This window comes from Heptranchias perlo, chromosome 5, assembly GCF_035084215.1.
Source record: "Heptranchias perlo isolate sHepPer1 chromosome 5, sHepPer1.hap1, whole genome shotgun sequence".
In the NCBI taxonomy this organism is placed as follows: Eukaryota; Metazoa; Chordata; class Chondrichthyes; order Hexanchiformes; family Hexanchidae; genus Heptranchias; species Heptranchias perlo.
The window spans coordinates 53,928,287-53,941,455 of record NC_090329.1 but is presented as its reverse complement, the minus strand read 5'-3'; the positions used below and the strand labels follow the sequence as shown (position 1 = coordinate 53,941,455).

General features: G+C 42.9%; 1 protein-coding gene across 2 annotated transcripts in view; it reads right to left on the bottom strand.

The window, feature by feature from the left end:
* otofa (otoferlin a) overlaps window positions 1-13,169 on the bottom strand; it is a 397,912-nt gene that overhangs the window by 217,274 nt on the left and 167,469 nt on the right. The window contains exons 5-6 of one of the 2 annotated variants that reach the window (XM_067983768.1): window positions 5,621-5,838; window positions 488-519 (exon numbers count right to left, since the gene is read on the bottom strand). In XM_067983768.1, the coding sequence (XP_067839869.1) occupies window positions 488-519; window positions 5,621-5,838 (250 nt within the window). The remainder of the gene's footprint in view (window positions 1-487; window positions 520-5,620; window positions 5,839-13,169) is intronic. The other variant, XM_067983769.1, reaches the window with a different exon arrangement.

Here is a 13,169-nt window from a genome sequence, read left to right as displayed (position 1 = left end):
AATATACATTAAATACAATGATATGTAAGTTGGTAATAACACACACATAGTTGTCAGAACTTTTACAATAATCTGAGGGGTAGAAATTCGCCTTGGACGGTAGAGGAAAACGGACAATAATGCATTGGCTGCCTGTTATATGCCCCGCCTGATAATCACTTCCATTCATTTCAATAGAGCTGAAAATTAAGCAGGGCGTATAATGGGCGGCCGGAGTGATTACGCCCGATTAGCGCTACCGTCCAAGGCAAATTCCTACCCCTTAATTCCTTACTACACTTAATTGAGTTCTACTTTATTGTTGTGCTAAAAGTGAATTATAACAGCCTTGTGCCTCAACTCTCGATCTGTCACAAAACACCACCACCAGGTTGTCTCAACAGTTTCACATTGCATTGACCACATTGTTGCATTTTTCTAGTAAAAAGTAAAAATATCTGTGTGGAAAATACTGTTATTAGCTTATGTTATCCAACAAACAGAATACTAACACTTCTTGTTAGCTTAATTCTATTCTGTCTATTATGTTAATAAACAATATTTTCATTAAGCTGCCATTACCATATTTTTCCCATTTCTCAAATATATTACACAGTACTTGGCAAAGCCAAAATGAGGCTATTATTATTTTAGAACTATCTTCAAACATAACAGTTGTCACAGTCAAATCTCACAGCCCATAAATCATACAAAAGGCTTTGATGGATCCTAGGACTTATCTAATTTAAACTTGTATGAAATGTTATATTAATGATCTTCTGGTTAGTTCTGATGTAGAAATGTATAAAATAAAATTAAATCAATGCAGTGCATTACAGGATGGCCTTTCATTGTCACTATTTGCTGATTAAGGTTGAACCTTTGTAATGCAAATTGCTTTTTACTGTGGTATAAAAACTATGCCATAGGGGGTAATTTTCAACTTACTGCCAGAGTGCAAAACTGGCATGGCACATCAGGCCTCCGTTATTGAAAGCGTCCAATTTTTCTTTCCACTGATTTCAGTTGAAAATTACCCCCACAGTTTTTGATGAATAAATATCAACAATAGTAAACCATAGGGATCATCCCATGATCTGGTGCTCCCAGTGGGATTGGCACTTGCTGAAAGGATGCCTAGGGAAATTGTGGGCGGGAAGCCCCTGATTTTCCATCCACAAATTTTAATAACTGAATACCGTCAGTGATGTTATTGTTCAAATGCTTAACACAACCGGATCAAATTCCCCTCTATGCTATTTTAATGGAGGCATTACTCATTTAAGGTTGCAAATGCCATCTGTAGAATTCAACTGGCCAGATTTGAATGATGGGGATGTGCAGGTAGATATTTTGGGGCTTTACTTGATCACCTTTTGAGGTTAGTGGATATTTATGCAAAACTTTCCTTTAAGAGCAATTGGATGGAGTAGAATACATGATGTAGTTGATTATACAGTTTGTGGGAGGAGGGGACTTGATGGCGCATGTATCATTTTCTTATTCTATCCTTTTTTACTTATGTTAGAAGCAAGTTTAATTGTGTGTCCTTTAGGGAAGGAAACCTGCCGTCCTAACCTGCTCCGGCTTAGATGTAACTCCAGTCACACATCAACATGGTTCTTAACTACCCTCTGAAGTGGCCTAGAAAGCCACTCAATTGCATCAAACCACTGGGCAACTAGGGACAGGCAATAAATGCTGGCCTTGCCGGTTACACTCATATCCAGAGAATGGGAAAAAAACATTTTTTACCCTTATTTGTGAAGATTCAGTTTGCATGCTAAATTCCTGTGTGCACGCGTGTACATGCGAGTAGTCATTGTGCGTGCGGGCATGTGTGAGTAGTCGGTGTGTGTGCGGGTATGTGCGAGTAGTCGGTGTGCGTGCGGGCATGTGCGAGTAGTCGGTGTGCGTGCGGGCATGTGCGAGTAGTCGGTGTGCGTGCGGGCATGTGCGAGTAGTCGGTGTGCGTGCGGGTATGTGCGAGGAGTCGGTGTGCGTGCGGGTATGTGCGAGGAGTCGGTGTGCGTGCGGGTATGTGCGAGGAGTCGGTGTGCGTGCGGGTATGTGCGAGTAGTCGGTGTGCGTGCGGGTATGTGCGAGTAGTCGGTGTGCGTGCGGGTATGTGCGAGTAGTCGGTGTGCGTGCGGGTATGTGCGAGGAATCGGTGTGCGTGCGGGTATGTGCGAGCAGTCGGTGTGCGTGCGGGTATGTGCGAGCAGTCGGTGTGCGTGCGGGTATGTGCGAGTAGTCGGTGTGCGTGCGGGTATGTGCGAGGAATTGGTGTGCGTGCGGGTATGTGCGAGTAGTCGGTGTGCGTGCGGGTATGTGCGAGTAGTCGGTGTGCGTGCGGGTATGTGCGAGGAATTGGTGTGCGTGCGGGTATGTGCGAGGAATCGGTGTGCGTGCGGGTACGTGCGAGGAATCGGTGTGCGTGCGGGTATGTGCGAGGAATCGGTGTGCGTGCGGGTATGTGCGAGGAATCGGTGTGCGTGCGGGTATGTGCGAGGAATCGGTGTGCGTGCGGGTATGTGCGAGTAGTCGGTGTGCGTGCGGGTATGTGCGAGGAATCGGTGTGCGTGCGGGTATGTGCGAGTAGTCGGTGTGCGTGCGGGTATGTGCGAGTAGTCGGTGTGCGTGCGGGTATGTGCGAGGAATCGGTGTGCGTGCGGGTATGTGCGAGTAGTCGGTGTGCGTGCGGGTATGTGCGAGTAGTCGGTGTGCGTGCGGGTATGTGCGAGTAGTCGGTGTGCGTGCGGGTATGTGTGAGTAGTCGGTGTGCGTGCGGGTATGTGCGAGTAGTCGGTGTGCGTGCGGGTATGTGCGAGGAGTCGGTGTGCGTGCGGGTATGTGCGAGGAATCGGTGTGCGTGCGGGTATGTGCGAGGAGTCGGTGTGCGTGCGGGTATGTGCGAGAAGTCGGTGTGCGTGCGGGTATGTGCGAGGAGTCGGTGTGCGTGCGGGTATGTGCGAGGAATCGGTGTGCGTGCGGGTATGTGCGAGGAGTCGGTGTGCGTGCGGGTATGTGCGAGAAGTCGGTGTGCGTGCGGGTATGTGCGAGGAGTCGGTGTGCGTGCGTGTATGTGCGAGGAATCGGTGTGCGTGCGGGTATGTGCGAGGAATCGGTGTGCGTGCGGGTATGTGCGAGGAATCGGTGTGCGTGCGGGTATGTGCGAGTAGTCGGTGTGCGCGAGCATAGAGAGGGTAGGCTAGCACACAAAGGAATTTTATATGAATGTAATAATGTGCACAGAAAAAACATGAAACGCCTCAAAAGGTTTATGTTCCTTTTTATTGATTTGTTCATGGGATATGCGTGATGCTGGCAAACATTTATTGTCCATCTCCTGTTCCCTGAGAAGATGTTTTGGCTCTACTCATCGTTGTGCTGCAGTTCTTGTGGGAGCACCATCACTAAAAAGACTGCAGCAGTTCAAGGAAATGGCCCATCACCACTTTCTCAGGGTTACTAGGGATGGGGCAATGAATGCGGCCTTGCCAGTGTTGCCTGCATCCTGAGAACAAATTTTAAAAAGATACACAAACCTTCTGATGGTGGGGCTACATTTTAAGTTTTTGAGTGGTTTAATTGTTTTCTATGCACTGATTATGTTCATACAAAATTCCTTTGTGTACTATTTAAATGCAGTCATTAAGCCATGTCTTTTAAATATATTAAAATAGTGCCTAAAGGAATTTTATGCAAAGTTAAGTAGTGCATCAGAGGAAATTAAAGCCTAAAGGATTTTAAATACAAAGCAATACTGTAAAGAACGTTATGCAAAACTCAGCAATTTAGAAGCTACCTCCTGAATAATTAAAATATTCAATAAAGCTGACAGTGATGTATACGTACTATTAGCAAAGCAATTATCTATTTGGCAGTTCAACTTGAATGCATAATTTTTTATTTACTGCATTATGTACTCAAAAGTATAGTTTCAGAGGTTCCAATTTTATGTGGTGAAATGCAATTCTGAAACTGGGTTAATGACTATTTCCTTTGATGCTCATTTGGTTCTTTCACACTGTTGGGCTTGTTAAATCCACCAACACAATTTCCATGCTGATGTTATTAACACTTAACTGTTTAAGCAATAATATTTTTGTAAATCCAACAAAAACAGGAAAACCTGTAAAAGGATGCTGGCATTTTGTTTTCTTTTTTTCCCTCCAATTTTTTTCTCTTCCTTTTCTCAAAATGCTGACTTATGTTAGGATCCATTTCCACAGCTACCACTCATCCTCCAGTACTGTGAACAAACAACCATTCTTCATGTGTGAGTCTGCCCAGTGAGTGTCTGTAAGCTATTATTCCATGGGACACTCAGCTAAACCTGATCCTGTTCTCACCCAATGTCCACTCACTTACCAGCAGGGGTCGCTGGACAGAGTTCAGTAGACAACCTAGATCATTTTGCAGCCACTAGCCTGGAGCATCTGAGTCAATTGTAACAGTCCCACTTTCTGACTGAAATCAACTGACTCAGCACAGAATGAGATTTGAACCTGGGGCATTCCTACTCTGTATGATGCACTGCCTTAACTAGCTGAGCCATCTGGGAAGGCTAAAACCCTGCATTCAAGTCGCTTTGAAATATTGCTGCTCCAATTTCGGATGAAAAACGTTTACATACTCGAAGTCACTGGAAAGGAAAATAGAATGTGGTGTATAACGGGCTTCCGATCAGATATCATCCGTTTTACACCATCGCTGAAGTTCAAATTACCCCCTTGGTTTCTTTTCCCTTTATTTCTCTGTATCGCATCTTTTCTTTCTCCCCTTCCGCCTTGGCAAAGGCTGAGAATCAGGTGAAATGCCTTTTTTCGCTTTCCAAAGGATGTAAGCATTTTTATCCTGTTCTGCCACTTCCCTTTAATTGTCCACATCCCCTTAAATTTCACTTACACAATTTTCTGGCTCCACCAGTAGGCTACCTTATTTCACCTGCCCAAATCTGCACTTGGAGCAGTGGATATCTATGAAAGTGGGCTGACTCCTGGAAAATTGAATGTTATTAGCACATACCCATTCTGCTGAGATTTCCATCAGTTCCTAACCATATGGAACTGAGTTATACCATTATGTGAAAATCGGTCCCAATATCTGTTCACTCTGTCTTGAATTAAAGGTATAAAAATGAGTTCCAGTCAATAAATAACATGTACATCTTCTGCAAGGAAACTTCTTTGAGAGCAACATGGGATTGTAAACTGGTGTGTCACAGATCCCTAAAAGTGACCATCAAGAACTAGTTCTGGGAAACTAGAGATTGCACATCCATCGGAAACCCTCACCACGTGTGAAATCATTCTATTTGGTAGGGATTGACTGTGACTTTGGATCGTCCTAAAAGATCAGTAAACTATTCACATACCACTAATAAAACAATGTTTTAAATAAGTCTCTCTTTAACTCCTAAGCGAAGAAAAAAAAACAAATGGAGAAAAGAACACTTATTATCACAATTTTTTTGTAAATACTATATACTATTTATTATTTTGGTAAAAAAAATCTGACAAAAAAGTGAAAATTCTTCAAAGGGAAAATGAAACCCAAACAATTAACTCTTCTTTGGAATAGTATACAATTCTAGAAGTAGGTTTGTTGTTTTTATGAAGACAAGTAGCTTACTTACTTTTTCCTTTCTCCTAAGAGGAGACTTTGGTGGGATCTGCCCGGAGAGGCCCCTGATCCCTGACTCTGGCCGCTGCCAGATAGTAAACTGTCTGTCTCAAAGTGAAAGGTGGCCTCATGCTCGCCTCTTTGGTTTGGATTTTCTAAGAACTCACTTTCATTCCAGGCTCCAACAGTACCATCCATTGCCTGGTATTTTATCTCAATGGAGACACAGGTCTAGACAAAAAGAAAGGGAAAAGTTAACACTAAGATTATTTTAAAAAATGCATTGTCTGCTACGTGCAGGTCAGGCAAAGGATTACAGCTTTCTTCCTCCAATCATTGATATGGGTTTTAAGCAAAGTGAGTTTGGGTAGCTGATCTGTATACTGTTTCATGTCGACATAGATTCAAAGTACAAAGGACTTAATTTCAGACTGTTAGTATTTTTTTTATCCTGACTTATTGCCATTCATCAAATGCAGTCTTGATATAAAAGTGTGCTGATGCTGTTAACACTAAATCGTATTATCCACTGTGGGTGCAATGTAGCATTGGAAAGTTTCAAAGAGCAAACTTCAAACTCTAATTGAACTGATTATTAGGAAGCAGTTCCAATCAATTTAAGTGGTATGTTTATTTCAAATGCTACAACCGCCTAAAGACATCAGCACTAAACAGTCCAGGTAGGATTTTATTAATACTATCGGACTTAAAGGGATTTGTATATTTAGATTATTTTTGCAAAAGTCAAAGTTTTGCCTACATACAATTACTGTTCATACTTTACAGATGCAAGGACATTGCAGTAGGTATATACAATTATTTCGATATATATCCCAAGTTGTACCTTTTGGTGACAGTAAAATAATTTCACTTTTTTAATAATATTTTAATGTGTTTGAATCTAGTGAGTTCAGGCCCAGTCACATGGTTCTGGGGAAAGATCTGAACAGTACATTCCTGAAGATGACAAGACAGTGTATGCACAGATAAATACAAAATAACCATTTGAGGGAAGGGCAGCTAAAAATATTGATTGAAGTACTAATCTTTGATTCACTTGCACTGTGGAATGGTGGATCCTATAGATATACTGAAGGGAATGTGGAGAGGCCACACATTTCTTAGGTTGCTTCTGATGATTGCCAATGTGTCTGGGTGCAATGGACTATGATCTTGAGAACAAGCAAAGTTACTACTAATATATCAATTAAATTAAACCCTTTCCACTTTTACTCAATCAATGGGTTGTGATCCCTCTGCACCCATTGCAAGCTGTTAAATCTCTTCCTCTAAGCAGAGGCATCCCAGTTACCACCAGAGGCTACCTGGGTCACTCTGCCATGCAAAAATAGCCCAGAAATAATTCTGTTTGAATTCTGATTGGCCTAGAAAAAAATCTTGAAAATTCTTTACATTGAAAGCACAAATCCAGAGAATTAATTCATTGATCTCAGCGAGTCAGAGACAGGGCCACAATACTGCAGTGCTGATTTTCTGCTCACATTCCCTTTCGGTATGGCTCCCTAATTGCTTTTGTGGGATCAGTGAATTTTCTGCATCATTGTTGAGGTTCTGGGAGACAGTTTTGTTGTGGATAAGTGTAACATTATGTACACTGGAAACATAAAATGTGTACACAGCAGGGTTGTTAACTATCAAAGATGGAAAATAATTAATTACTCAATCTCCTACTCTAGTTCAGTCTTTCCTAGGATCTCAAAACTGGAACCTCTTACTTCCCTCAGTCTTTCCTTCCTCCTTCAACATTCAGGTATTTAAAACCCAGACTTGGTGTCACTACTTCCTGATTCGCCTTGTTTTCCCGTATACTGTTTTCAGCCTTACAGGTGACCCACACTACGGGCCATGACCTTTCAATCTGGTTTCTCAATAATAAAAAAATACATTTAAAAAGAATCATAACATTAAATAGAATGTTCAGTTGACAGTAATTATTCTTTTTTTGGCTACAACCATTTTTCTTTTTGTTGTAAAGTTTAAAGAAAACTCTGGAAAGAAAGTGAATCTGTTACTCTGCCTGGTGTACAGAGGAAAAGCCGCAAACTAGGAAGGGACCCAGATTAGCCGGGTCCCATCCTTACTTTGGGGATTCCTGTGGCCTTTGTTTGGGGCCACTGGGGGTACAATTAACTTCTTTTGGGGAAGTGGGGGGGAAGACAAGGTATCCACACCGCTGCCCCCAGCCCAGGCACCAAGGCAGCACTCTTTGGTCTCTTCAGACAGGAAGGTGCCTGCTGCAAGTATGTAGTAGATGAGGTGACCTCCCATTGACCGCGTTTACTCTGGCGGATTCAGCAATAGAGGTTACTGGTGGGTGTGATCCCGGCACAATTGCTGGGAGAATGGTCCAAGCAATTTCAAGAACTAAATGTGAAGGGCTTAGTTTAAGACTGTTTTGAGCTACAAATGTCACAAATGTTTTGAAACTCAGGATGTAAGTTCTGACTGGTCGGAATTGTAAAAATTAAAATAAAAACGATTCTGCCAGAAGTGGGCAGCTGGTCATTTCTTAACCAGAGGTTTCTGTAGTGTAGCAGTTATCATGTTCACCTCATACGTGAAAGGTCCAATGTTCGATCCTGGGTGGAAATATTATGCAGCATCAAAGTGTGGTCTGGTCATCTCGTATCCTTTAGATTCGAACATCTAATCAATGTTTATTCTGAATCAAAAATCCACATATTCAAACGTTCATATCAGATTCAAAGTGCATGTGCATGCTTTCCTAGGATACATTTACACTACAATTGCATTGGTGTAATGCAGTTTTGCTTCGCACAGACATTACAGTTATAGTGTAAACGCATCCTGAATCCAGTGTCAGATTGGCTAAAAATGGAGAAAAACTCGGTGGTAGTGAAAGTCTCACTCTGCTCTGCTTTGGAGTCAGTTTTAATCTTAACCCCTGACTTACATGAAACAATTTTGCATTGGTGCAAAACTGAAGCTGCTTTGTACTGATGTTAAATCTGTAGTGTAAACACATGCCTAGAGACACTTGTTTCAAGCTGGAATAATTGGAAGTTAATTTTGCAGAAAATGTTCCTGTTTCTCTCTTGCAATACAAGGATATGCAATATATTTGTAGCAGCTGTCATATTTTGGCTGTTTTTCTACCAAAAATATAACATAGAAAGGTAGAATTGAAACTCACAAGTTAATAGCAAAAATACAATGTCAATTTATGCCCGAGTGCCTTGAACAAAAGGATTACAGCTTCAGCATTTTACAAGTACAGATGACAAAAAATATTTGTCAAAAATGTTGTTGAAACGTTTGGTGTTCCCATTGACTAAATTTAACCTTTTAATTCACAGAGGAGAAATAAAAAGTGAACATGCTGGAAACACTCAGCAGGTCAGGCAGCATCTATGGAGAGAATAGATAAGTTTAAGTTTCAAGTGTGGACCCTTCATCAGATCCACACTCATAGAATGATACAGAACAGAAGGAGGCCATTTGGACCATCATGCCAATGCTGGCACTTTGAAAGAGTGATCCAATTAATCCCATTCCCATGCCCCTTCCCAAAACCCTACAAATTGTTCCCCTTCAAGTAGGGATAGTAATAGTGTAAAGGGCAAAGAGGGGGAGGAATTCCTGAAATGTGTATAAGGGAACTTTCAGTGTGTTTCCAGCCTAATGAAGAAGGAAGTAGTGCTGGATCTAGTTCTGGGGAATGAAGTGGGGCAAATGGAGCATATTTCAGTGGGGGAGTATTTGGGGAACAGTGATCATAACATTATTAGGTTTAGCATAGTTATGGAAAAGGACAAGGAACAATCAAGTGTAAAAAATACTTAACTAGAGGAAGGCTGATTTCAGTGAGCTAAAAAGTGATTTTGCCAAGGTGGATTGGAATCATAAATTGGTAGACAAAACAGTAATTGAACAATGGGAGGCCTTCAAGGAAGAGATGGTTCGGGTGCAGAGTAGACACATTCCCACGAGGGGGAAAGGAAGGGCATCCAAAGCTAGAGCTCCCTTGATGTCTAAAGATATAGAGATTAAAATAAAACAGAAAAAGGAGGCTTATGATGAATGTAAAGTTCATAATACAGTAGAGAACCAGGCTGAATACAAAAAGTACAGAGGAGATCTAAAAAAGGGAATAAGAGGGGAAAAGAGCGAATACGAGAATAGATTAGTGGCTAACATAAATGGGAACCCAAAAGGCTTTTATAAACATATAAATAGTAAAAGAGTAGTCAAAGGAAGGATGGGGCTGAGTAGAGACAAAAAAGATCTTCTTGAGGAGGCAGAGGGTATGGCTGACGGACTAAATGAATACTTCACATTGGACTTCGCCAGAGAAGAGGATGCTGCCAATGTAGCAGTAAAGGAGGAGGTAGTAGTGATATTGGATAGGATAAAGATAGATAAAGAGGAGGTACATTTTAAAAAATTTGTTCATGGGATGTGGGCGTCGCTGGCGAGGCCAGCATTTATTGCCCATCCCTAATTGCCCTTGAGAAGGTGGTGGTGAGCCGCCTTCTTGAACCGCTGCAGTCCATGTGGTGAAGGTTCTCCCACAGTGCTGTTAGGAAGGGAGTTCCAGGATTTTGACCCAGCGACGATGAAGGAACGGCGATATATTTCTAAGTCGGGATGGTGTGTGACTTGGAGGGGAATGTGCAGGTGGTGTTGTTCCCATGTGCCTGCTGCTCTTGTCCTTCTAGGGGGTAGAGGTCGCGGGTTTGGGAGGTGCTGTCGAAGAAGCCTTGGCAAGTTGCTGCAGTGCATCCTGTGGATGGTACACACTGCAGCCACTGTGCGCCGGTGGTGAAGGGAGTGAATGTTTAGGGTGGTGGATGGGGTGCCAATCAAGTGGGCTGCTTTATCTTGGATGGTGTCGAGCTTCTTGAGTGTTTTTGGAGCTGCACTCATCCAGGCAAGTGGAGAGTATTCCATCACACTCCTGACTTGTGCCTTGTAGATGGTGGAAAGGCTTTGGGGAGTCAGGAGGTGAATCACTCGCCGCAGAATACCCAGCCTCTGACCTGCTCTCGTAGCCACAGTATTTATATGGCTGGTCCAGTTAAGTTTCTGGTCAATGGTGACCCCCAGGATGTTGATGGTGGGGGATTTGGCGATGGTAATGCCGTTGAATGTCAAGGGGAGGTGGTTAGACTCTATCTTGTTGGAAATGGACATTGCCTGGCACTTATCTGGCACGAATATTACTTGCAACTTATGAGCCCAAGTCTGGATGATGTCCAGGTCTTGCTGCATGCGGGCTTGGACTGCTTCATTATTTCAGGGGTTGCGAATGGAACTGAACACTGTGCAATCATCAGCGAATATCCCCACTTCTGGAGGGAAGGTCATTGATGAAGCAGCTGAAGATGGTTGGGCCTAGGACACTGCCCTGAGGAACTCCTGCAGCAATGTCCTGGGGCTGAGATGATTGGCCTCCAACAACCGCTACCATCTTTCTTTGTGCTAAGTATGACTCTAGCCACTGGAGAGTTTTCCCCCTGATTCCCATTGACTTCAATTTTACTAGGGCTCCTTGGTGGCACACTTGGTCAAATGCTGCCCTGATGTCAAGGGCAGTCACTCTCACCTCACCTATGGAATTCAGCTCTTTTGTCCATGTTTGGACCAAGGCTGTAATGAGGTCTGGAGCCGTGTAGTCCTGGCAGAACCCAAAGCATCGGTGAGCAGGTTATTGATAAGTAAGTGCCGCTTGATAGCACTGTTGACGACACCTTCCATTACTTTGCTGATGATTGAGAGTAGACTGATGGGGCGGTAATTGGCCGGATTGGATTTGTCCTGCTTTTTGTGGACAGGACATACCTGGGCAATTTTCCACATTGTCAGGTTGATGCCAGTGTTGCAGCTGTACTGGAACATTTTGGCTAGAGGTGCAGCTAGTTCTGGAGCACAAATCTTCAGCAGTACAGCTGGGTTGTTGTCGGGGCTGTATCCAGTGCACTCAGCCATTTCTTGATGGAGTGAATCGAATTGGCTGAAGACTGGCTTCTGTGATGGTGGGGATATCAGGAGAAGGCCGAGATGGATATCCACTCGGCACTTCTGGCTGAAGATGGTTGCAAACGCTTCAGCCTTGTCTTTTGCACTCACATACTGGACTCCGCCATCATTGAGGATGGGGATGTTTGCAGAGCCTCCTCCTCCCGTTAGTTGTTTAATTGTCCACCACCATTCACGACTGGATGTGGCAGAACTGCATAAAAGATTGGCAGTAGAAAAGTCACCCAGTCCAGATGGGATACATCCTAGGTAATGAGGGAAGTAAGAAAAGAAATTGCAGAGGCTCTGGCCACAATTTTCCAATCCTCCTTCGACATGGGGGCAGTGCCAGAGGACTGGAGGATAGCAAATGTTACACCCCTATATATAAAAGGGGAGAGGGATAAACGCAACAACTTTAGGCCAGTCAGCCTAATATCATTGATGGGGAAACTTTTAGAGGCAATAATCTGGGTCAAAATTAATTGGCACTTGGAAAAGTATGAACTGATAAATGAAAGTCAACACGGATTTGTTAAAGGAAAATCGTGTTTGACTAACTTGATTGAGTTCTTTGTTGAAGTAACGCAAAGGTTGATGAGGGTAATACGGTTGATGTGTATATGGACTTTCAAAAGGCATTTTATAAAGTCCCACATAATAGACTTGTTAGCAAAATTAAAACCCATGGGATTAAAGGGACAGTGGCAGACTGGATACAAAATTGGCTAAGGGGCAGAAAGCAGAGAGTAGTGGCGTACACTTGTTTTTCAGATTCGAGGGATGTATATAGTGCTGTTCCAAAGGGTTTGGAATTAGGACCACTGCTCTTTTTGATATATAGTAATGATCTGGACTTGGGTGTAGAGGGTATAAATTCAAAGTTTGGAGATGACACGGAACTCATGAATGTCGTAAACAATGCAGAGGATAGTGACAGACTTCAGAAGGACCTAGACAGACTGATGAAATGGGCAGGCACATGGCAGATGAAATTTAATGCAGAGAAATGTGAAGTGATGCATTTTGGTAGGAAGAATGAGGAGAGGCAATATAAACTAAATGGTACAATTTTAAAGGGGGTGCAAGAACAGAGAGACCAGGGGGTGTATGTACATAAATCTTTGAAGGTAGCAGGACAAGTTGAGAAGGCTTTTAAAAAAGCAGATAGGATCCTGGTCTTTATTAATAGAGGCATAGAGTATAAATGCAAGGAAGTTATGCTAAACCTTCATAAAACATTGGTTATGCCTCAGCTGGAGTAGTGTGTTCAATTCTGGGCACCACACTTTAGGAAGGATGTCAAGGCCTTCAGAGAGGGTGCAGAAGAGATTTACTGGAATAGTACCAGGGATGAGGGACTTCCATTATGTGGAGAAGCTGGGGTTGTTCTCCTTAGAGCAGAGGAGGTTAAGGGGAGATCTGATAGAGGTGTTCAAAATCATGAATGGTTTTGACAGAGTAAATAAGGAGAAACTGTTTCCAGTGACAAAAGGGTCGGTAACCAGAGGACACAGATTTAAAGTGATCGGCAAAAGAACCAGAGGCGACATGAGGAAACA